Genomic DNA, 26,452 nt, shown 5'->3' with positions numbered 1-26,452 from the left:
AAATGAAAGCAGGAGGTTAATGTGAAGATAGCTAGGTTACATGTGGAGCTTTAAGCAGCAATCCTTGATCAACCATCATCAAACAGTGCATTTTATCTGAGCAGTTATTTTATGTGAGACAAAAGAACAAACCCAGGATGTTTATGGCCTAATCCTGCTCTCAATAAAGTCAAGTCAAGCTCTTCTCTTGACCTATGCCTACTAGTCCAGGATCTTTGATCTTTGCAATAAAATTAACACAGCAACAGAAAACAAGAGAGACAGAAAAACTCTCTCTTAGAATGCTCTGTGTTTACACTAAGGAAGGAAGGATTCAAGTCTGAGGTGAAACAACTACTCCCAGGAGGACGAGAACTCGATTTGGGACATGGTAGCCCATACACTGAAGTGTTGGGGACAGAGGTGGTACATCAGTGCAACAGGCTTGCACGTGTTGTATCAGTTGTATGAGGTGGCGTTTGCAAAGCTGCTGACCCCAGCAGGGGGGAGTGGAACGCCCAGATCCCGCAGCCTTTGCAGCGCAAACATGACCTGTCAAACGGGGTGGGAGGCAGAGCGCTTAGTCTGCCAGCCACCCCTTTAGAGGGGCTTTTCTCTGGCTCAGCTTTAGAAAAGTGCTGGGATTCTGCTTCGTATCGTCCAACTCTTCTGAAAAGGGGCTGGAAAAACCCTTCTAAGCAGTGTGAGAATTCTTTTCGATGCGATAAAAACCGTAAATATGTGTTTCTAACCACTGAAGACAGCAAGCTTTGGAGGGCTTAAATGGAAAAAGCTAGTTTAGATTGAGCCAGTTCTGGGTACTGCCACACATGTCAAATAGCACTTCACTTGACAAATGGTCCCAAAGAAATCTATGGAGCTATTCAGGGGGTACGGTGATGTTTGGTATGAGTAAGGAGATTAGAATCTGGCCCTTGCTTTATTTTCAGAGAGATTTCAAACATGTGTTTGTTCTAATTTTCCCTTCCTTCTAGGATTGCTGGTATTCACTTGGCTCGGCTTTAGAGGCAGAGGTATGTGAAAAACAGCACCAGTAAAAAAAATTACAAACTCTCTAATATATGACCAAAATAGCTTTTTCTCCCGTAAAATATGTGGCATAAACGAATTCCATAATGATGCTATGTGTTATAAAAGTTTTATTGGCACTCATTTGGGATTACCCGCATAACTCACTTGTGAGTTCACTACTCATGGGTAATGCACTCATCCCAAATGCATGCTAAACACCAGCTTATGTAAAAAGTCCTATTAGAGTTTAACCGAGATTAAACAGATTTTTTTACAGAAGCCTCTTATGGTACAAAGGTCCACAGAAATTACAAAAATCTTAGTCTATAACAGGCAATGTTTTCATTAGGTTTATTCTAATCATCCTGTATTAAATTCTGTAAATTCTTAACCAGTGACATGCATATCCTCTCTGCAATTTTACATTTTTCCTCTCCCTACACACAATTTTGTGTAGTATCACAGTCACGTGACTGCACTGAGAGAGAACACAGGCCCTGGAGCGAGGTCAGTACAAACACAGAGTGTAGGAGTCCTTGCTTTAGCAACTCTGCTCCCTAAACTGAAAGGGCAGGGAACGAATAGGAAAAAAACGTTGTTCATATTTACAGACTGAGAACAGAGACATAATTTCCTAAATGTCATACAGGAAGTCCCTGTTAAGGCTGGAATGAAAATTAAATTCTCCTAAGCACCAATCTAATGCCTTAACAACAAATTCATCTTCCCCCAACATCTGTTTCTTCATCTACTGTACTCCATGTTCATTCCTGCACCATTTGAATGTCTCTCTCTAGCACTGTGACATCATTAGTATCTGTTTTGACAAAGCATCACACAAGCCCCCTGCACACCTGGATAAGCCAGCTCATGAGGAGCAGAGATAAAGTTGTCAGGCAGTCTGTGCATCAGGAAACAACAGTTCAGTTTTGCACAATAACCATTACCAGGCACCTAAAATTGGTAACTTTAGCCTAGGGCAATTTCACAAAGAAAGCTGCAACAGAAACAGGAACAGAGCTGATGCTGGCTGGGCACAGTTAAGCTGATTTTCCTGTTTTCTTTCCTGCTTTCCCCTGTTTTCATCTTTGAACATCTTCTGAGTCATGATGATGCTTGGGAGGCCTATGCAGGCAACATTCAAACCTCCTATGCTGCCAAGCTCAACCTGAAATAGCACCACCACCCAGAGGAGTTCCTCTGCACACTTCTGTGCCTCCAACTACACATCCTTCTTGGACAAAATTAGGAAGAATATCTGTAACTAACCTAAGATTTCTTTTTTTTTTTTTTCCCTGAAACAAATGGAAAAGGGGGTAGAAGACACCCAAGGGACCTAATTGTTTTCTCTAAGTAAATATTTCCTCTCAATATTCAGATGAACATTCTGTGACAATTTATGACCAGAAATAAAACTTTAGGCAATGTTTTATGGACAACATCTTCCTATTAACTCACATATGAGAGAACTCTAAAACTTGGTATGAATTAAGGTTAACCCTTAAAAGAAGCATCTAATATGCTATTATAGCAGAAGATTGAAATTAAAGAAAATTCCTTGGTAATTTGCTAGGTATATTAAGTATTAATGTGATATAGTTATTTCCAAGGAAGGTGGAAACAGTAAGGAAAAATGTCTCTCCTTCTAATTTTTAGAATGATTTCCTACCTAAACATACACATATCACTTGATTTTTAATAATTTCAGAGCAAGTAACTTTCTCTAAAACCTAAAGAATCTACCTGCTATTAACAATCTCAGCAGTGCCTAATAAAAAACCACTTAAGCACAAACTGTACTTAATTTAGATGATGAGTAGATAGAAGTTATCAACCCCAGAATCCCATGCAGAAATTAAATATTCAGATTTTCTTTACTAATTCAAGCAGGATTTTTATCCCTCAATTGTACAAGCTTGACAGTGGGGGGAAATGAGTCAAGTCAATCTTCCAGGAAGCAACTGCATCATAGAGGGTGCTGGGAGGAGGAGAGATGCAGAGAGGTCAGAGAGGTAGAAAGTTTACAGACTTTCAGAGAATTCTCAGTTGTCAATACAAGAATAAATATGTCATCTGTTTTCACTGAACCCATTGGCAAAGCTATCAAATTGCTAAAAAAAAAATTATTTTACTCTTTTTAGCCTAGGCAAGCCCATTGCTGAAATGGATCACAACAGGAGTGGAAAGTGCCCGAATCAACAGAACAGATCTGATGTGCTGGATCAACGCTAAGGGAAAGCTGTAGGAACGACAAACACACACATTCTGCTTAGAACATACTGGAAAAGAAACATCAGAGGATTATAAGTCTGGGAAAGGGGATAGGAAGAAAGAAGGTAATAAAGCAATAATCTCAGGTCCTGCTCTGGAATTACCCAAAATCTGCAGTGTTTTGTAGGGATTTTAAAGAGCATATTTAGAAAATTTCTTAGGAATTAGGAAAGTAGGGTCAATACAGTTAAACTCTGTCAATAATCACTCTGTAATATGTACAAGGATCTTCCACCCCAGTGCCCAAGAGCTACCCCTGAACTTAGGACTGAACTTTTCAAATTTAAAAAGAAGGCAGTCATTTGAGAAAAATCTTATTATGGAAAAAGGACTAAAAGCTGTTTTTTTTAACACTCGGGACCGAAGTGCCTCCCCCTCTTTCCTCCCTGAGACCCTCTATGAACTAAACTCTGCCAAGAGGAGTATTTAATGAGAGGTTTTCTAGTCATTAGCCCAGCCATAAGAGGGCCTGGCTTGGCTGCAGGGACTGGCTCAGCTGGAGCTGGCCACACACGGAGTGCCCAGGTTATCCAAACAGCAGGGCATGGGACAGCACCCACAGGCGGCCAGGGAAGGAGCAGGAGGAATCCTTCTGCCCCCTACCAGCTCACCTTCACACCTCTGAGGCTGTCAGGCCATGTCCCCAGCACGTCCTGGTGTGCCAAAAGGGTGTTTTTACCTGGTGCTGAGCACACCTGGTCCTGCTCCCAGGGCCACCATGGGGACACACCAGCCCTGCCCGGGGAAGCTCTAATGCACAGGGACACACAGCTCTTCCCATGGCTCATGCTCACTGGGCCAGCCACAGAGGCTCGGCCACAGGCTTCAGGGATAACTTGGCATATGGCTTTCAGGAGGAGAAGGGAACAAAAATTCATTGCAAGCTTATGTTTTATTGGAGTATTTACAAAAAGCATGTGGTCAAAGTGAAAAAGCCCTCCACCTCTATAATTCAAAACATTGTGGCAGTACAGGACGCTATTAATGCTGCATTTATACAGATACCCACTGCCTGAGATTGTAGGCACTTGAATGGTGAAAATATCCAAGAGAAAGAGTGGGAGTTGTGTGCTACATAACATCAAAGAGCAAAATAGGCATTTTTTTTAAAGAGAACTACCTAAATCATGGATGTTTTTAAGAGGGCTATGTAGGCCCTAGAACTCGATATTGCTCTTTTTTTTGCAGATGACATTCCAACAGTCTTTTGTTGTTAAATAGCTCCAGGGTGCTGATCTGCAATGGTATGTTACCAGAAAACAGAAAATGCCCAGAAACAGTTGATAAACATGGCTCTTGAAAAGGACTTTCATGTCCTTCAGAGGAATGACTCCGGTAAGTTCACTGAGATGACATTTATGACTAAGGGTACTGGGATCCTGCTCCACTGTTAATTCATCCACTTTATCCAGCAACACAGTCAGGCTGACTCTGACAGTCAGGCCACCACAGTTTATACTTGTAGCAGATTCAGCTTTTGGGTGTCACATATGAAAATACCAACTTGATTTCAAAAATTTCAGATTTAACCACTGATTTCAGTTGGAATAGACCACAAAGAAACAATCTGTCATCCCTCATAGCAAAAAGATTTTGCTGTTGCTTTATAAAGAGCCTTCAGGAACTCAATCCTAAAGATTCTTGCCACTGAAGTCCTAACCTAGTCAGGCATGAGATCACTTGCACATGAGGTTACAACCAGGAGCTGGCAACACAGCACACTTGTGCCTACCATCACCCCTCCTTTTTCCTTAGCAGGAAATTTTGTTTTAGCACAATTTGAAGATTTTCTTGACCAAAGCCCAGTGGGTCTCCTACAGGTGCATGCCTGTGAGTGCCAGAACACACTGGCACCACCTGGACTGAAGTGAATGTACTTGGGAACTGCTGCAGTACCCTGAGGGCTGTCCTGGGCAGGCACAGCAAATCCCAGCACACAGTAAATAAAGAAAACGTGCATGTGTTTCTGTATGGGAAACATGACAGATCTGTGACAAACCTACTGCACTCTGCTCAGAAACTTTGTGGGACTTGGTACTAACAAGCACTGAATATCTGCAGCTGAAAACCTTGAATGCTTAATTCTGCACCCCTGCTTCATTCTGCCTACTTATGCTGTTCAAAATCCAGTGAAATAAACTGCAGTTTGAGTATCCAGATACTAAGTGGGGTTTTTTTTCCTGAGTACAAGCTCTGAGGCTGTAAATTATTAATATTAATAATGGGAAAAATCTGTTATGTATAAACAATGTAAGTAAACAGTAACAACCATTTAAAATTGTTAATCTGAGAATTTCTCTTCTCTGATTCTCTTTCATAAACAAAATATTTTTTTCATCAGGCAGTATTCATTATATTCATCCTTGGTGTAGTTACAAGGCAAAAAATGTGGATTATTGATGAAATAGATCATAATGACTCTTTCCAAGCCATTATCATTTATCATTTAAATGTGTATTCAATGAGCTTTAATCTGCAAATTTTTCACGTTTGGGAGACATTATGATTTAACAGATTCATTGTGTTTGCTTTATTCTTTTTTTAATACAATGCATGGCACATGTTCTGCAGGCTACACATGAAGTAATTTTACCTATCAGACTGGACTTTTAAAAAACTTACTAGAGAACAGCAGCTGATTATTAAGACCTCCAGTCTCCAGAAACACAACAGTGCAGGAACACTGTCTCATTATACTAATAAATGAGTCCTGAAAATCTTCATAACCAGATATATTGGCCTTTCTTCTGAAAAGTCTCAGTATCCCATTACTTCTAAGAACAGCACCTCAACCAATCACACCTGAGATTTCAACATATGAATTTTCTCAACTCTCCTGAAAAGGTACTTTTTCTAGTGACTTAGATTAAGCAAACAAAATCAAAATCAATGAATGCTCTCTCATTGGTATTAATCAGTGTGAGTTGTGTACCATATATTACCAGGGATCCAGGCAACGTCAGTCCTTGTGTGGGGCTTTTTTCAACTAACAAGAGTCAATAATAAGTGGTTAACACTTTGGCTAAAGCAAAAGAGCACAGAAAGTTCTGTCCTTTGGAGAAGGAAGGTGATACTGGATTTTTGGGTCAGTGTTTGCAAAGCTGCACAAGCTACAAAACTGCATGAAATTTCAGCAATTGGCAATACATGAGCTCCTACCAGGTTTTGGCTACAGTAGATTAATTCCACATCCAGACTGTATACAATTCACTTAACACCTTTTCTTACTCAAGTTTTGAAATTTCCTGAACAAAATCCCTCTGAAAAGGACCTGCACTCTCTCTGAGCAAACTCCCCTTGTCACCAGGAGCACTGCTATTTGCTTTGAAAGACATGATGGGTAAATGCAGACAAGCTTATCAACCCACAATTCAGACTGTGCCCTGGCTGTGATCTCCTGTTCCTTCCTGACATCATCCCTGACTGCTGAGAGTTGGGAAGGCTCCCCAGCCATGCACCAGGCAGGATGCCAACGAGGGCTCAGAGCTGCTCCTGTAGCACAGCTTCCCTCTTGCCTTTCCTATTTACAGCAGGCTGCTCTGAGCTGGTTCAGGGTTCTGACAGGGAGGGAAGTGATGTGCACATGACTGACAGACGTGCCAAGATCAGTTAGAAACGGTGGCCTCCACAACATCTGTAAGACACTCTGCTCCTCCTGGGGAAGCAGCCGAAGCCCTGCTGCCCTGGAGCAGCTGGGAGCTCACCAAGGCACCACTGGGCTCCAGAGTGAGGAGGCTCTGCCTGCCCCAGGAGGGGAGCTCTGACCACCCTCAGGCCATGCCTGCAGGCAGCTGAAAGGAGTGACAGCGCTGAAGGCTTTTCTCCTTATCCCTCACAATTCTGTAATTCCACAAAAAGCCAGTGGATAGCTGTGGCAGGACTGCTGCACTCTGCCCTTGTGAGGTGCACGGGGGCACCTTCATTCTACCCTCAAGCATGGTTTGCCCCATGCTCACATATTAATGAATTATTCACAGATTTTCTGAGGATAGCTGATTTTTCTCTTAAACACAACTATTTTCAAGTATTAAAAGATATGCATCTAAAAATAAAAAAGGAATCATCTATTGGGCTTAACACAAAATAATCTCACATAAAAGGAAGTCTTTTTTAACAGCACACATCTACTTTATGGCACTGGTCTCTTAACTTCATGCTTATGAGTTAAGGAAACAGCCCCTTGGTGGATTACTTTTCATAGTTTGCTCAGTAATGTGTTTACAAAGCCATTGTTGCAACTGGATGCTTATATATTTTGATATACAGTCTGCACTACAACAGTACATCTTCAGAGGTTTCATGCTTATTTCAAAAACCTATTTAAATGGTTCTTTACCTGCCTTCCCAGCAAAACACAAGTTTATTGCCAGATACTCCAGGGCTCCATAGTCTAGTCTAAGAGTAATTAAGGCAGAATTAGTGGTGTTTTGCAGGAAATGGTAACAGTGGCAAGTGTAGAGCGGGATGGGCCAAATTCATCTCTGACAGCAAGTCCTCTGAAGTAAGTAACTTACTCTAGGAATTGATTCAGCACTTCAAATTTCAAATAATGGCCTCTATTTTTAACTGTCTGAAGCACATAACTCAGAGTCTGAGAAATGTTAAGTGGCTTTTATTTTCCTTTGTTAGAAAACTGCTCATCTACTCACTTGCTTTTTACTGTGTATCAAGTGTCTACTCCAGAAATGGGGGTTTTGTTAAGACAATATTGCATTATTTGTTAAGATAATATAATGCATAATTTCAGTGCAACCTGCACTTACTTAATGCTTATCTGCCTGGAAAATAGACACTGTTAGTGATAAACATTTCTCTAAACCATGCAATGAACAATACAAACCCCATTAAGCAAAATTTTGTGAGTGTAAACATCCGCAACATTTCCTCTGATCCTGTAATTCTAAACTACACCTATACATAACTAAATCCAGTACTTGGGCAGCACAGTCTTTAGAAAACTAAAGGTAGTATTTTGCCATGCTTTCTACTTGTATTTAAACTCCAAACATGGCCTTGGGATTTGGACACTACACTTTGGCAAAACTATCTCTTCCAGAATTTTACTCATTGCTGTTAAATTTTCACCTAGCTCTATATGGTACCTACATTCTAGTCTGATTCTGCAGCAGTTACCTAACTCTACAGAACAGCTAATTCAATTCAACTCCATTTGTCCCTTAAGAAACATCCTTTTTCTCATATGTAAAATCTACATTTTCATGGGTTTTGCTGTGGGTTTTTTTTTGTCAAGAAGCCAGCAATCCCTACCAGGACTCTAGAAAGATAGGCCTAGCTGCTGCTAGGATGCAGCATTCCCCGGTGTGATGGGGGCTTGTTCTGGTCCTTTGTGGCACTGGGAAGGTGAGCAGGGCCCTCAGAGCATCCTCAGGACCTGGGGAGAGTGAGGAAAGCCACAGGTTTACACAAGATTGTGCTGCAAACTGATCTGCAAGATGATTTTGGGATGAGGGGTATTCCCGGATAAAGGAAAAAAGAGCAGGAAATCCTTTAGGTGACCCTCAGCACCTTCTCCCTTCAGGCTACTGCTGCATTCTGCTCTCCATGGGGGAAAAAACAACTTAACCTCCCTTAGCAGTGAAGGACTTGCACTATTATCTCCCTCTGACTGTTGCATTGATTAGATTGGAAAATGAGTAACTTTTATCACACTTGATCTGAAATAGCACTATCTAGCTTATGTTTATCCCTTTCCATCTACAGAACAGATAATTGCATGGATCCTTGGAGTCAGAGGAGACACTGTGATGTCTCTTTTGATCCCTCGTGTCAGGTTAAAGGAGAAGAAAACAGAAAGTTAACCTGTGATTTAACACTGGCCACTGTCTGGCTCCTGCTGCCAGTCTGGTCTGGGGGGGTTTCAGACATTTGCAAGTGCATGTCTGGCTCCCTTCTCACCATGCAGGTTCTCTTGCTGCCACCTCAAATGTCACAGTCTGCTAGATTCAGCAGCATGAGCTCTGAATTGCAATAGATTTTTGCCTAAAAAAAAATCAACTCACAATCATTTTTTGGGTTTTGCTTGTTTGGTTGGTTTTTGCCTTTAATTTCTCTCTTCCTTTTTTTTTTTTTTTTTTTTGGTATAGGGAGAGGCAGATTATTTCAATTAAGAGTCTGTCACTGACATTTGTAAGCAACCTTTCTTCAATTCAGTGCAGCAGTTGCAGTTTTAAGTTTCTCCCTGCTTCTGTCAGGATCTAATTTTCAAGGCCCGTTGCCATGGCAGCAAGTTGGAATTTTAATCCAGTACTAAAGGTCAAGACAGGTCACCAGTTTCAGTTCCTCTTCAATCTCCCCATAAGGAGCCACAAAAAGAAGCTGAGATAAAGGTCTGACCTAACAAAAAATTCCAGTCTAGCACACAGCCAGACTTGAAGCTCTATGATTTGTAAAGGCTTCTGAATTTGTCTGGAACTACTGAAATTCATGCTAAATCAAACATGGGCAGCACTGATTCACATTCCTCTCTCTGCAAAAAAAGCATATCTACGTCCTTAAAAACCAGCTGTGTGCATTTAAGTAAGCAGAGACACCCAAAAAGCAAATACTTAGTAGAGTCTAACAGGTAAATAGCTGTGAAAGCAATCCCCTCGTTACTGCAGACATTTACTGCTTCTGCAGACTCAGATGAGCCTGACAGCTGCACTTACATCTTTCCTGACAATATGAGGTAGATGAATCAACATCTTTCTTTCAAAACCTGTAAAGATCTTTTTGTGAAGCATTTTGAATAAACAAGACTTCCCAGTAAGGGACGATTTTGTTAAAGCTGAATCACTTCCTCCTGTGTTTCCACAAGATGGATATTAATTAAGCAATTGGTTTGTACCTACTAAAGTAAGGCAATAGACATCTCCCTCCTCTTCCTGGGCTACATTTTCTTGGAAAGCTGCATTTGCAGCACTAGGAAAGTCTCAAAATAAATTTTCTGAGATGTATGGACACAAGTGAGTGAAGCAGCTCTTCCTCTGGGAATTTAAAGCAGTAATTAGCCCAGCAGCGGGTAATATTTTCCTTTTTTGTAGTTTGGGAGGATGTATTTGTAAGGTACAAGTATTCTGAATCCGTGGCTCCAAGGGCTATCCAAAACAGCATAAAGCAGTGAGCATGGCCTTGCCCCATGGGGTGTTGTGAGAACTTCACTTCATAAAAAATAAGCCTTCTGGCCAGAAAATTGATAGGCTTTGGAGCCCTGCTGAGCCCTCTGCCCAAAGGATAATGGTAGCAATAGAAGTTCCTCTGGATAGAGACTGTGAAGCTGAGAAAAATGTGGTGGATTACTGGGGTTGTCAGAGGGATTCAGAGGAAAGATGCAAAGGATTAAGTTGGAATATTAGGAAAAGTGGCTGTTAGTCTTACCTAGGGTATTTAGGACACAAATTGGGAGTTTCAAGACCCACTCTGGTATTATGAATGCCAAGCTTCCTGGCAAAATCCATTCTTCTCTCAAACCCATTTCCGATTATGACTATTTTGCAGCATGGTGCAGATGAATTTGGGTGACAATTTTCTCTGTCTCAGGCTACTAAAGTCTAAGCCATGACAGGAAGAATGAAAGGGACTGGAGCAAAGGGCATCAGGAAGAAAAAAGCCAGAGAGAAAAATGGCTTGGCTCTGGACCAGAAATTTACTGACAGGTCAGAGTTAAGACAAAGGGAACATGGTGAGGTCGAAAGTATGGCAGCCAGAAAGCCAAGCAAGAACTTCATTTGTATGTCTTTTATCAGCAAGTGTGTGGGTCACAAAACAAATGGGTGGGAGAGGAACTGAGTGTGGTGGCTTCCTCTGCTCTACCCTGATTTACATTTTCAGATTTACTGAGTGTATTTCTTTTTCAAAATGAATCTTTGAAGTTGCGCTGAAGTTCGGAAGTGACTCCATCCCACAGAAATGTAAATTGGGAGGTCAGTTTGAGACTGGCCTTAAGCCATAAAGGCACAACATGTGCTGCTGCCTGTGAAAAAGCTCTTTCAATACAGGGAAACCTGTGGCAGATTTGCAGTCTAACCACTTTCCAAAATGGGAAACGATATGTAGCAGACAGGGAAATACATCAGGAATCCAAACATGTTACTGTGTGTCATTTACCTCTCTCTATTAATGCTGACATTTCAGTGGTCGCAGTTCAGCGACTGCATGCACTTGGCACTGACACAGGAGTGCATCCTGCTTGAGAACAAAGTATTTCAACTGCTACTCGTTAGTTAGGGCAAATAAATGTTGAATTTTTAATGGGGGGTTATACAGTATCAGAGGAAATTCAAATGGTTCAGTGCTCACTTGAGTCACAATCAGCAATGCTGGCAAGAATGCAGTTGGTTAGCTTGTTTCAGACAGCCTTAAAGGCAGTAAGCCTCTGATAGGCAAGAAAAATTATTAAAAATTGATCAGCAAAATATCACAGAATTAATTTAGTTCCGTTCCCACCATTTTTAAAACTGATTTATAAACATGTCAGGAGAAAGAGATCATGGAAAAGAATGTATTAGGAAATAACTTTATTTTGACAGGGAGGTTAAACTGTATGTGAGCCAGCTGAATAATGAAAACAAATTAAAAGCCTAATTTAGAAATTATTTTGAATTATGGGCTTATCTTCAAAGATGAAGGGCTTTTAATTATGACACTGGATTTTCACGTATTTCACATCAGCTGAAATATTTTGCAAGTTTGCTTCTATAGGCAACTGTCCATAGGAAACACTAGTATATTATTCCAAATTACTTCCTATTTTGCTCAAAAGGCAAAGCCTGCAGCAGTGAGGAACAAAGCAACAGTCTGGACTGACTATCATTGCTTCAAACCCAAGAATTTACAAGGCAAAAGGATTTAAAAAAAACCTTCTAGCTTACAAAACAAAACAGTAAATATGAAAGATGAGTGACATTTCTCAAAATAGACCCTTCTATTTTCATTTGCTATTTGTCCCTTTAATATAGTGCACTGGAGCTCTCTAAAGATTAATGGAGTTCCAATTACATGCCACTGTTGTTTCACTTATCATAATTTGTACATGGCACTGCGAGGCCCTTGTAGTCATGACTTTCCCAGTTTACCCAGAGGGAATATCTTTGGAACTTCCTACTTCTAACAAACAGGCAGCACTTAGTGCAATGATTCAGGCTGGCCACGTGAAGGTGGGCTGTGACAAAAAGCTGGCTGTCACCACTGAGGGCTCAACTGGTGCTCTCACGCTTTGTTATGGTCAGCTAAAAACGGTAATTAGTAATAGGAACATTTCAGCTTCTCCTGTGTATTACACCTGGGCTGCATTGTGACTGCAACACTGATAGAGAGTTGACAAATAAATAGAAACCTGCTTCCTATGCCAGCTGGAGATGAATTTTACATTTTTGGTTCCTGGTGCATTTCTGGAAATTATGCATGAACATGGAATGAATCCCTTTTTTTTTTTTGCTGTTGTTGTTTTTTTTAACTGATTTCTTTCCAGGTTAAGAATTCACCAGTGCTTCTTGATTTGAATGTTCTGAATAGTTCTGAATAACAACATTACTTGTTGTTGCAATATCCAATACTTGGTGTAAAATCCTCTTGATGTCTGATTACTCTCCATAAGGACCTCATGCTGATTCATTTCAAACTGTGAATTACCTTTAATTCATAGCTTGCACATGCTGCCAAATTTTGTTTTCTATGTTCCCAGGTGGCTGTCCCTGACACAGAGGAGATCTTCCAAAAAGCCATTAGATATTTATGAAAAGTATTTAGATGTCGAGAAGCACATTTCCATTTTCAAACACACTTCCATCAAGTATTATGATAATATTTGGGATTAGGAAAGTACTGGTATTTATTTGAATTTTTTTGGAAGTGTGAAGTGAAATCCTGGCCCAACTGAAAGCTGAGCTGAACACACGTAGGAAAATCCTTGCTGAAATATCACAAAAAGATTTTCAGCTGCTTGCTTTAGTTTTAAGCTCCCTGTATTTAGCTGCTCTCTACTCCACACACAGGTTGTGTATCATTAAGCATGATGGATAACAAAAACTCCATAAAGATAAAACAAGTTGGTTTTGTCTGATCCATAAAAATTTGCTGCTCTGAGTTTTTAATGGTTTCCGGTAGTTCACTGAGCCCATGAGAAGGGCCTTTTAATACTGTATTAATACAGTAAGTATAGGAAGTAATTTTATGACAGGGGAAGAATACCATTATGATTACATTCTTCTTTTTAGCTAGGCTTTTATGGAAACTACCCAAGACTACTCTGCAGTATGATTTCAAAACACAGGATGTGCTTGATTAAAAAGGTTCTGGGTAGTTTCCAACTGGACAAAGGCCAAATGCTAACAACCAAAACAGAACAAAAGGACTGGATGTTTGAGGATGACATACTTGCAATGGCAATTATATAACAGAAACCCAAGTCATGAGCTGAATTCGTCCCCTCAAATTCATGGAAGCTGACAGAAAATCCTTTGCAGTGCAATTGGTTGCACCTTATCTGTTCCTGCTTACTCTGCTTCATAATAAACTAATCAGAGCAGACTGGCTGAAAACTGACCGCACAATGCCCAGCAGAGATTCACACTGAATTTGAAATTACAAAAAGGGAAACCAAGTGCTGCAGTTTTACATAGCCTGATCTCAGCTGTAAAAATTCACCACAGTACACACACATGCATGCACATCGGTGTTCAAAATTTCATTTTCAAGATTTTTGAGTGTAACTTAGGAGCTGAGGTTAGTTATAAGTCCATGTTCTCATGTGCATAGGTGTAGAATTTAGAAAAAATCCTAACTACTCTATCTTCTATTTTACCAGCTGCACTGGGGATTTGGTTTATTCAGCATGTGGATGTAACAAAGTATACTGAAACATTATAAAAAGGATGAAATTTGTATTTCATAAAGCTTTACTTGGACAAGAAGCCATGCATCTTGCATCTCTCTACAATAGCAACACATTGGTAAATTAATCCACCTTGCAGTACATCATCCTCATTTTTCCCCTGGAAGTGTGCACCTGAGAGGTTATCTTGCAAAAATCATACATGCCTTTGGTCTGATCTTCTAGGACCCCCATGTTGCTACACCTGAACCCTGTAATGACATACAGACAGCTTGGCTGCTGGAGCAGAATGCAGCATCATGAAGGTAAAGTATCTCTGTTGTGCATTCGCCTCTCAAGTAGACATGGTATAACTCAGCAGTATGATGAATGCAAACACATTATTACCAGCTCCTTTGGATCTCTAACAAAGCCAGTGGAATGTACAGGACTGTCACTAGGACCAATGTAAACGGAAAAGATAATTTAAGTTTCACTTAAATTGCACATGAACTTTAAAAAGTTGGGTAACAGCTAGAAATATATCCAGGTTAAACGGACTCTAGCAAAGCATACAGACTAACAGAGTCAAATTCAGTAAGATTTGATCAAACTGAAATATGGATGACAGATCCTATTGACAAAATATGTAATTGGTGGGGGATAGTTTTGAAATCAGTAAGACCATACTGTGTGGCTGAGAGTGTAGCAACAGATGTTACTGGGGATAAGCTGGACTGTCATTTCACTCATACACTGCAATATCCCCCAAACCAACCAGTGTTAGAGAGACTAAATCCTCCTTTATACAACTGCAATCTGATAAACACTCTGTCATTAAAATACACAATGACTGCAGGAGCTGTCTACCTATCAGGTTTGTTTGGACTGCACTATCCAGCTCTACTTGATACCATTACATCTTTCTGTCCCACTCCTGCTTTAATTTCATTATGTGCTCAAGTACTGCAATTCCCCATGAAGGTGGTGGTAACTGCACGCACAGATCTAAAGAAACACATTGGCCTCATAATACCAAACCTCACAGTGGACTGCCTTCTAACCTCCCAAAGCCCTGTGGAAATTCTTAGAAGCTGCCTTAACAATTTTTCTGCAGTAAAAGAGAAAAAGTGATAGTAATGGGTTAGCTGATCTTCATTTGGAAGCTAAAAATAAAAGTAGCTTTATTGCAGCTCTGATCTCTCATGTGTAAAATCTATCACCTACCGTAAGAAGGCAGTTCATTGCAGCAGAAATCTGATTGATAGTACTGGAACTTTAGATCAAGCAGCAGAACAGAGAACAACTGGTTCATAAAATGTACTCAGTGTCTTCAGATTTTATATCAGGCTTCCTATAGAGAGCTTTGGTCCCATTAAATGCACTATATACCACTGAGCTCTGAAGCACTGTTCTTTTGAAATTCGGCTTATAACTATAAACCATGATTGACAAGTCTATTACTGTTGGTTACAAACTATTGAAATATTGTATTTTATGGTACACTCACTAAAATATTTTTCACAGTGGAATCCAAATACATTTGCTTTTAGAGAAAAATAATTTTAAGATGCAATAATATTTTTTCCGGTTTTTTTTTTACATTATGGAATGTGCTTGATGTTAGATTTGGATCACTTCAATGTTCTGAAGCATGAATGCACCCACCCTGTTACCAAGAACTATGGGTACAGTTGCTAGAGACTTCACAAAAAACCAAGTCATTACTGGAAGCCAAACAGCAAAGGGCAAAAATAAATTTGTTACTAAGTTTAATAAATAAATGCTATCCATGCAAATAATCTAAATATCATTAGCATTCCTATCCAATTCTCATTTAATCTGAAAAAAAAAACCTATTTAATTTTAAAATTTGATAATTCGCTGAGCCACAATTTTGTAAAGGTTTACTCAACCAACTGTATTTGAATGAGCACTTCCATAACTTGAGTTTGTGAGTAAAGAACTGGACCTTCAGAGCCTGCTGAGAACATCAACGGATTCAGTACCCACATCTGCTCTAGTCCTGTACCTCTCCCACAGTCACAGACACATCACGGAACTCCAACAAGCCCTTTTGTGTACACAAACCTGCACTAAGAATCGGTATATTTAAATTCATTTTTAAAACTTGTCTAGGTATCTCCACATTGATTTTGCTTCCCCTAGAGGGATTTTTAAAATTGTCTTTTGTAGATTAAGGGCAACCACTAGAATAATTTTGAAGTAATTTTAAATGAACATATTGTATTTACACAACTGTCAGTTAAGCTAGTACAGTTCTGCATTCAGTACTTTAGAACACTTAACACTAAAAAACACAGCAGCTCTGAACTGAAATCACACCCATACATTTTCGTAAGTATAAAACAATAGCCTACTGTTCAAAGTTGCTATTTAGCTCCTGTTTGCAAATTAGAGAACCTGGGATAAAAGTAAAAAACAATTCGGTCTCCACTCACTGCTATGCTACTGCAGCCTTACACCAGACAAGCACCAAAGAAAAATGGTTTAACAATGGAGAATTAGCTCTTTCTTTCACAATTTTCAACTGTCATATTTATAGATCATCTGTGATTTTCAGCTGTTTCAAAGTGTATGAAACTCAAGACCAGCTTTTCAACATTAGCTAGCAGAATCATTCTGTATGATGTGTTTTTACTCTCTCTCACTGTATGAATGTAAAAATTCCTGCATCATCTGTTCATTGGGTTGCATTTTCTATTGTAAGAGGCTTAGTATCTGATGAGAGAAGCATAAAAGTGATTTAATTTTGGCAAGCTGTAGAACTAAAATCAGCATTATTTCTGCTTAATAAACTCATCTTTCACACATACCTCTGTTAGCTAATGCTTAAAAAGAAGAAACAGTAATAAGCACTGGAAACATAAAACTGGTTTATGGCTAATTTTTAAGGACTACAGAGAACACCTGAACACCAGGACAAGATTATGAGCAGAGCCAGGTTTTAGTTACCTTTGGAGAAATAAGCTCATGCTTTATGATAAATTTAAAATGAGATTTAAAGCTGGAAATAATAATACTTACGACTTTTGTGGCACTGACTTAGTTGCAACTTTCCCTGCTGGATCACTCCACTCTGCAAACAAAGGAAACACATTTTCAAATGTCAAAAGATTACTGTAGAATTAAAATGCACCCAAAGCTGTCAGCCCATCTAATTATACTTGGTTTCACAACATGCCACAATGCATAACATGTAATAAAAAATGGAACTGATCTGCTTTAGCACCACAGAAATTAATTTTTTAGCCTTTGTTTTAACGATGTTAAGCAGACAAAAAAAATACCCAACCCTGACTGTTAGGACTAGGATGATAAAGACCTACTTTGTACATTGTATCCTGAGGTCAGATGTTGGGAGTCCTACAAAGAAGAACACACAAAATGTCAGCATTAGTTAAATAAGATGAAGAAGGTAAGATATATCTTGGCTTGCTAGATTAAGGGCACTGGCATTGTACCAACAGGGAAGGAGATGGCACAGGGAAGGGATCATGGCATTGTTAAGGCAGCACCAGTGACATTAGTTTAAAAAAACATTAACTGTGGAGACAGAGCACCACTGAGGGACCCTTCAGAGCTGAGGCAAGAGTATGTCCTCAGCTGCTGTAAATCTACACCCCCCTTTATGGAGACAACACACAGATTTACACCCACAGCAGCCCAAGCCTTCCCCAGGCTTGGCCATGGATGTGTGTAGGAGCCATCCAGGACATACAATTTAGAACACAGCATGAATGCAGCTATGCATTAAATTCAGTACCATTGCCTTTCTTTTGTTTGATCTCACTGCCTGGAAATACAGTAATCTTTTACTGGTAGCCACTGTATTTATTTGGACTGTGACACATGGGATTTGATAAAGACACGGGAAGTAGATCTTCACCTGATGGAAATTGGTCCAAATCCAATGAAATCAATGGAAGTACAACAACTAAAAACCAGCAAAGAGTCTGGCTTGCAACACTGAGCATGCTAATGCCAGGATTCTTGTTGGTTCACAATAACTAAGCTGTTTCCTTAATGTCACAGTGTTTTCTGGCTTAGTTTTTCTCTAGGCTCTGTAGTCCACAGTGATTGTCATCAGCTTTCCTTCCAAGCTGAGTTTGATCAGTTGAAATTAAGGTGTTATTTACAACCTCATCCTCCAGCCTGGCTCTGCTTTTCTGGAAGTGTTAGTTCTGTAGGATGTTAAAGTCATTAAAGCCCTCACTGCACTTCCTCTTAGGGCACTATTAGTTCCTAATATTATATTGTGCTGTCAGTCAGTCCCTTGTGAAGTAAATAATGCCCTAAGAGTAAACATGGCACTTTAAATTTAAATGTCAAAGGGATAAATTATTTTGATAAGCTCCACCTCTTTTATCACACTTTTAAAATGTATGTTTCTCATGAGAATACCTTTATTTTAACAGCTGAATTGAAAACTTCTAACAGTGCCTGTCTCTGGTTTATATGGCTGCACAACCTAGCCATATTATGTCCTAGATGCATAATTTGGCCAGCCATAGTTGACTTAAAGTGATGTTTTGAAGAGACGCTTCTGTTGTATTTTTTAAAGTAAGACTACCGAGCATGGAAACATTTATGTGCTTGCCTATTTCCTGCAATGCTGGCTCAAAAAAAAAAAAAAAAAATTAATTAGATTTTGTATTGAAGTGATATGGTCAAGAATTTTAGGATCAACATTTAATGTGCCCAGAAATTAACTTTGATGTGGATCTTAAAAGTTCAAAGCCAATTTGATAGAAACAGAAAAGCAAACCCAAAATTTTAGCTTCTCTGAAGCTCTGCTTATACTGCTACCACTGGAGATAGTGTTAGTCTGCAGGACCCAAACCAGTTTCTGAAGGGCTTATCAGAAAAAGAACACTAAATTAAGAGATGGTATAAATTTACCAGCTTCCAGTAGGTAAAAACTGTATTCACACAGTTCACCGTAAAGGGTTCAGCTGACTTTTACCCAATTTGCAACGAGGATTGTGCTCTTGTAATTATGAGCCTACAAGAAAGATGGAGAGGGGCTTTCCATAAGCACATGTAGTGACAGGACAAGGGGAAATGGCTTCAGATTGAGAGTAGGTTTAAATTAGGTATCAGGAAAAATCTACTGTGGGGATGGTGAGGTGCTGGAACAGGTTGTCCAGAAAAGCTGTGGACGCCCCATCCCTGGAAGTGTTCATGGCCAGGCTGGATGTGGCTCTGAGCAACCTGGTTTACTGCCCAAGGCAGGAAACTAGATGAAACCAGATAATGTTTAAGGTCCCTTCCCACCCAGGCCATTCACTGATTCAATGACTTCTGATGCTTCACACTGCAGCAGGAAACTGCAGTGACAGTGGTAGTGCTAGGGCAGTAACAATCACATTCCATTAAAATAAGACATTCTGGGCACTGGCTTTGGTTTTGTTTAAGAAGCCAAAGATATTGGTAATTTAATTTCTTTCTGACTAAGTATGGTAGCTATATTTCAGACAGGGGAAATCAGTAAGAGCAAAATCACATTCCAGTTTCTAAATCAGGATATGATTGCTTGAACTAAAATGTTAAGCAGTACCAGTTTAATGAGCTATTTTTCAAGATCCTGCCTTTGGAAAGAAACTTTTATGTAGCTCTATGACAGAATGGTATAAATTTCCCACCCTGGGGAAGTTCTCTTCTTCCCCAAACACCATCAGCTCAGTTGTTCAAGTCCCAGCATGAGATACCTCTGGCAGAACCTGTCCCAGGTACGAGCTTGATCTCTAGCAGTGCTACTGGAATCATAGCCAGAAGGCAATAATGCACTGTGGGCTAAGGGCATCTTCACTTATTTATTTAACAACTCAGTGTGGATTACACGAACTACAGGTACTCTCTAGGCAAGTGTGCCTAGACTCTGTGCCTCCCTCTGGGGCGTGACACAGAGATGCCACCATGCTCTTCATATGCAAGGACCTTTTCACTCACCATAACTTGTCTTTGCAGCCAAAACCTCACCATGCAATCAATCAGTAAGTGGGAAAAGTCCATTTCAAACCTTTTCATTGCACAAATAATAATGGAAGAAAACCGAACAAAATATGTTTTACTTGACGTAGAAAGACTCCCATAACAACAGAGATAAAAAGCTCACTTTACTTCCACTGGGTCTTCTGCAGCTTTAAATAAGCAGTTCTACTAGTAACACCAGTCTGATTGGGAATTTCCAAATAAAAATAGTATCAGAAATTGAATTAAATTGTTTTTAAGTGGGACCAATTACAAAAATAAACTCTCCAGCAAAGAACACTCAACAGAACAGAATGCTAATCAGGTCACTGGTAATAGCCCATTTGTACCTTGCTTGGGATGGAAAACTTGGTCTGCTCAGCCTTGCCTGGAGTGTGAATAGCAGTGAGAGGAGGAGGCCAGGAATGGGTCATCTCCTAGGGAAAAAAAGAAAAAGTTTAGAAAACAAATTCATGTACACAGAAAAGAAAGAAAGCCAAAAATGGTCTCATCTGCTCCACTGAGCCTGGAGATGCAATTGCTCAAGGAATCGACCCCACCACCTCACACTCTTAGGTCACAGATGAACACCTAAACAACCCCACAGGCAGGGCTTCCTCAGAATGAGAGTGAGGACAGGTTTTATTCTTGAAAATTGTGACCAGCCATGTCTTCATCAGAGGGCAACTGGCTCCACCTCTGTGTTCAGCCTGCCAAGCCTAGGCAGGAAGGGGGCCCTCCTGTACAGCACTGGGTGCAATCATGTAGGGGAATGCATGGTGGCAAGATGCAGCCCTATTCAAGACTGCAGAGTGGCAAAAGAAACAAGAGGCAGGTCTAGAAAAATCTGGAATGGGCTTGCAGCATGAATGCCTGGTGGAGCAGAGAGCAGAGACAGCACCACAGCATCTTCTTGTGGCACTGGCCACAGGCTCTTACTGTGGTAAGCAATGTCACAGCCTCAGAGCACTACTGATTCCACTTTAAAATGAGGGACTGAGAAATCAGGTGAATCCAGTGAAACGTGCCTACCAGACCATCTAAGCAAAACCCATCCATTTTCTATATCAGTGTGTTTATTCATCATTCGTTCCCTCATGTCCCAATTATCTTTAGAGAAACAACCTGGGTGCCCATGGCTACCAAGCAGCAGCAGAAGAGCAGCACACACCCACTCCTTCCCACTGCAGGGAGCTGCTGCCCCAGCAAGCCTGACAGGAGCACACTGGGGTTTGTGCTCATTGGAGCAGGGGGAAAATCACTAAAACCAAGGAACTGCACAAGTGCTGGCTTAGGCAAAGCTTGCCTAATGAGTGTGTTTTGTGGGAGACACTGCTTCTTTATCACTTATCTTTGTTTTTAATTTAATAAATATCCAGAGACGCAGTAATAGTTGTCCCTGGCATTCTGTTGCATCTTTGTCTTGGTTGTTTTTCTTTGCCTTAAAAGCTCAGAAGGAATTTTTTTTTTGAGACAAGGGAGGCAAATAGCAGAAGAGCATCCCATCTCAGAAATCTTGTGTGCAATGGACTGACTGCAGTAAACTACACTTCCCAGGTGCTATTACACACTGGTCAAACCCAGGGCTAGTCACAATGAAGCTTATAAACAGGCTAGTTTCTGTAGGTAACATGACAACCACTCAAATGAACCACAAATAAAAACATAACATAATGCAACTGATTAAGAAAATATAGGTGGTATTAAAAGGTCAATGTGGTGGGTGCATTTTGGCTAAACACATGCCCTGGGTGGCTACAGCTGATACTAATTATAGTTCACTGAAGACAGAGGCAGCAAGTTTCAGAACTACAGTTGTCCCAAAGTATGTGTCACAGAGGAGATTAGGAGAAAGGAAAACTCCGCACCATGGTCCCCAGTCAGTGGGACAAGCAGAGATACAGACTTCCTTGGGCAGATGGGCCAGGCTGCACTCCTGAAAGAACTTCTGGGTTTCTGCTGTGGAGCCCAGGGCCTGTTTTCACTAGACAAAGCCCAAACGGTGGCAATGAGGTGGAAAGGAGCAATTGCTGAATGGCTCATCCCTCCTGGGTGTGAGGCTGTGGCAGCTCAGTGCCATGACAGGAAGAGCACTATTAAACGGCACTGATTGTCTGGCCCCTGCACAGGGGAAGGCAGAAAAAAATTTCAGCATCCTGTGAACTTCTCTGTGAGATAATATAATCCAAATCCTGCATGCCTTGGCCAAAGCCTTTGCCATGGAGGTTGCTTTGTGGCAAATCTCTTCATATAAAAATGAAGAAACAGAGAGTGTATCACATAATTAAAAGAGAGCCAGGCATTCTGACTGAAGGCAGAAATGAAGAATATTCTGGAACTACAATTGTAGGCTTGACCTCAGTCTCTTCCTGCCCACACAGAAAATGCTGTACAGAGAGCCTGGGATTCATGGGGAGGTGATGCCAGCAAACATTTCAGAATATTGCCTGTCAAAACACATGTAGTATCCACTGCCTACCTACTTGGCAGGCTGAAGTGTAAGCAAACCTAGTCATCTCCCTATTAGGGGACACGTGAACATAAAACAGTGGGAAAAGGAGCCTGCTATTATTTGAGGAAATTCAATTACAAGGTAAAAAATTCTGCCTCCACTGATGTTAAGGCTGTCCAATCTCTGTGTTTACAGAGTGACCTTGTGAGCACCAAAATCTCCTACAAAGGTACAACCTAACAACATGGAAGCATTTCACTTCAATTCTCACTGCAATGAAAATTATTGGACAGAAAATTCCAGATAGGATCACACATGCATAATACAAACATTTAAAGCTCAGCATACAAAACAACACTGTGTGTGGAAGGAGTGAGAAAGTATATAGTTAGCTAAAGACACATACCTACATCTACCTACAGACAGGTACCAGAGCACTGTTGACCAAAGAACCTTGAACAGTGGAAGAGAAAGTTTTGTGTTCACTCATCTGAAAAATGTCACTTCAAAATGTACGGGCAGCAACCCCACACCAACCACCACACAGCTGCATGCTCCAGTCACACAGAGCTGAGCTACAGAAGGACATGCAAAAATGGCACTGCATGCTGTCAGTGAAGGGTAAAAATCCCAACCCCACACCCTGTGGGGATGTGACTGCTTAGCTCGCTCCTACTCTGTTCCTTAAGCACAGGTAGGTTACTATGGAGCATCAGAAGAAAATATGTCATTTGTTTAATCATCCACATGACTTCCCCATTCTTTCTTGTGCCCCAATTTCTTCTGGAGGTCCTTCATCTTTAAGTACTTGCTAAGCTCTATTTTGTTTAGCTCGTGAAATTTGATATATTGACCTTGTAATATGTTAAGACTATAAAGAGCCACACAGATGGTGTCTGTTGTGTATGTGTCCATTAAGATGTGTCTGTAACCACCTTAGTTTGTAAATACCTGGGAAAATAGACAGGGAATTAAATTCATGTTTTTTCCAGGAAAAGTTAAAACACTTTAATCAATCCAAATTTGGAAGTATTTAGAAATTCCTGGAAATAAAAATAATAAAAGCAAGCATATGAAACACTTTAAAGAGGAATTTAATGGAAACAAAGTAATCCCACAAAATTGAATTAGGATTTATTTTCACATGGTTTGGACTTAAAATAATTCCAAAATCATGTTAACTGCTGGAGTGGGTAGATGACTGCTATAGAAGCATGCATTTTTTTACAGACCTGGAGATTAAATGAGAAAGTAAACCTGCACTGTTTCTTGGCTTAAAAGTCACTGTGGTCCTCTGATGTAGTAACATCAAGCATCCTCCTTTCTGAAAATTATTTAAACATTGTTTTAATTGACTCCATGTGTTTCATTTATTAGAGCTAGACATGCTTGTCTCTTCAGCTAAGTCTGGCTTTTTTGGCTATAAAAGCCCTCAGGTAAGTAACTAAGAAGGACATATGCAGACATGCGATCTAATGAATCACCCAAAACACAAATACCCCAAGCAAACCTTCTGAGGGATGCAGAGGTACAAGGCCAAATGATTTAAATGGAAGGAGAGGACTGGGGAAGGATTTAAACTTGCAAGTTTTTAAGGAAGAGGTCAGAGAGAGAGTATTGAGTACAGGGGATATGGGGCATATGGTAAATAGCTTTACAAAACCAGTCCCTAAAATTAATAGCCACCTTCAAGATTTATTTCCTGTCTCTGTATTTCATTTTTCCATAATTTCCTTCTTGTTCAAAAGAAAGTGTACCATGTTTTTAAGTACAGATAAAAGCACTGAGCCAGGCTCTGAGAGGCCATTATGGAAAAAAGGAGCAGGATTGTGTACTCTGCATTCCTACTGAGGCAGCTTCCCTTCCTAGTGTGCTCTGAACTGCTTAGCCTGATCTAATTTGAAGTCTCCCAAGATACAGGGCTCATGCTACTTCCCTTGGGAGAACTGAGGGGAGACATGAGAACAGCCTTTAATTACAGAAAGAGCTGTTCCTAAAGGAGAGAATAATCTGTTCTCCAGCTTTATGGAGGATATGAACTTCAACTGCAGCCAGAAAAATTCCAGTTAGAGGTAAGAGAAAGCTCTTTAATGGTAAGGATCCTGCAGCACTGAAACAGATTGCTCAGAGGGCTACACAAACTCCATCTGTGGAAGAACATGCCTAAGAACAGATAAGCACATATCAGTCAGGCATGGCTTAGGCAGAATTGATTCCTACACTGGGACAGGGATGTGTAGTAGATGATGAGATTTCTAAGACCCTTCCCAGCCCTTTTTCTTGTTTTGTAGTTTTGATAGATCACAACTGGTTTGGCCAAACCCTACTCTTGCTGCTTCTCTTGTGGATACATCCACAAAAAGGCAGAAAAACAAAGCATGAATCCCATTTTTTTTTTCTTCTGTGGCCATAAAGGCAGTCTCAGGACCAACACCTTCCCACATCATTAGAGGGCAGCCAGTGGAGCAGGAGGACCAGCCCCACACACATCTCTAGCAATAAATTCAGTCTGAGACCACTGCTGCTAAAGAGATCTTACCTGTCATATTCTCTCTGTCAAATGACCTTCTATTTTAAATCTTAGCTAACTTTTAGTACTTTTAAATCTTAGCTAAATCTATTGCTCTAAACTTCCTCCAATTTTTGGAGACCCAGCATGTTGAAGTTACATCCAGAAAAAAATAATATGTGAAGAATAGATGTTCTAAGGTTATTACAGACTTGATGTTACAGCTGGTGCTAAGCAACTTTGATTGAATAAAGAAAGGAATAAAGACAGCCAAGTGATTTACCATTTATTAAAGACTCTATTAATGATTTATTAGTGCTTTATTAACTATTTATCAATGCAACCTTAGTAAAAAGCTCGTCTTGTTTCACAGCATCTTTCTGGTTTCTGCATTTATACAAACCTGATCAAACTCTCTCTGGTAGGAAGCCAGTAATGCATGCGGGGCAGCCACACTTTCTGTGTGAGATGCATACTGAATTAAAAACCATCTCAGCCTTTTTCAAGTTTGGGGGAAGGGCTAAGGAAAGAATGAATATATAGATATATATATTTATACATGGAAATGACAAGCAAATGACACTAAAGCCTAAAGGAACACAGAGACAATAAACCTATGTGTTGCTTTTATTCATATTCCTTATGAAGGAATCAATAATTTGAATAAGCAGTTGGAAATACCCTGACCAGTAATCTGCTTTATACTGGGTCAAAAGCTTCCTTAGGAAGGGATTTTGATACATTTTTGGTACTGACATGGATGTGATAGATAAATTCATTAATATATATTGATTATGATGTATCAGCATTTAAAAAAAAAATCTCATCATCAAAGGGATACCACCCCTTTTTCCCTGTAAGAGGAACAAATAATTTAAAAGACTTGGGGGATGGCCTCCAAAGAAAGCTATTTTTCCTGCTATGAATGTTAAAGCCGAAAACCTTTTGCTCGTGCAATTGTTTTAGCAAATTTATTACAAGTGGCTAGTGCTCAGCACATATATTTTGAGGAACAATGTGGTGGCATCTACAATAATGTCTTTGTCATACTAGAATTTGTCTTGCTACTGTCCCAAAAGCTGCTTGAAAGACAATTGGAAATACAGTGCATACATGCCTGAGTTTATTATTGAAAAACTAGAGTTGATTCTACAAAAAGCAACCATTTTTCTGACCACAGCCTAAACCACAGTGTTCACCTGTGGGTTCTATCAATGATGACTAATAAGTTCCCTTTGCCAGCTGGGGAATAATAGCATGCATTCCATATCATCCAATGGTAAATTAATATTTCTTTCCATTTTAACAAGAAGGGGACAGATAAAAATTATATTCTGTGAAAATGAATATAGAAATTGCTTTAGAAGCCAATTGTGGTTGACAATAAATTTTAGAGCATATGTTT

General features: G+C 40.0%; 1 protein-coding gene across 5 annotated transcripts in view; it reads right to left on the bottom strand.

The window, feature by feature from the left end:
* The window catches only part of AFF2 (ALF transcription elongation factor 2), a 359,389-nt gene that overhangs the window by 113,121 nt on the left and 219,816 nt on the right, over nt 1-26,452 (bottom strand). For all 5 annotated transcript variants that reach the window (XM_053989974.1, XM_053989970.1, XM_053989973.1 and 2 more), the window contains exons 5-7: nt 20,437-20,523; nt 17,443-17,479; nt 17,141-17,192 (exon numbers count right to left, since the gene is read on the bottom strand). In XM_053989974.1, coding sequence (XP_053845949.1) covers nt 17,141-17,192; nt 17,443-17,479; nt 20,437-20,523 — 176 coding nt within the window. The remainder of the gene's footprint in view (nt 1-17,140; nt 17,193-17,442; nt 17,480-20,436; nt 20,524-26,452) is intronic.

The sequence above is a fragment of the Vidua macroura genome, chromosome 14 (genome assembly GCF_024509145.1).
Source record: "Vidua macroura isolate BioBank_ID:100142 chromosome 14, ASM2450914v1, whole genome shotgun sequence".
NCBI lineage: Eukaryota > Metazoa > Chordata > Aves > Passeriformes > Viduidae > Vidua > Vidua macroura.
Note: the sequence above shows the minus strand (reverse complement) of the source record. Positions and strands in the feature narration are given on the sequence as shown.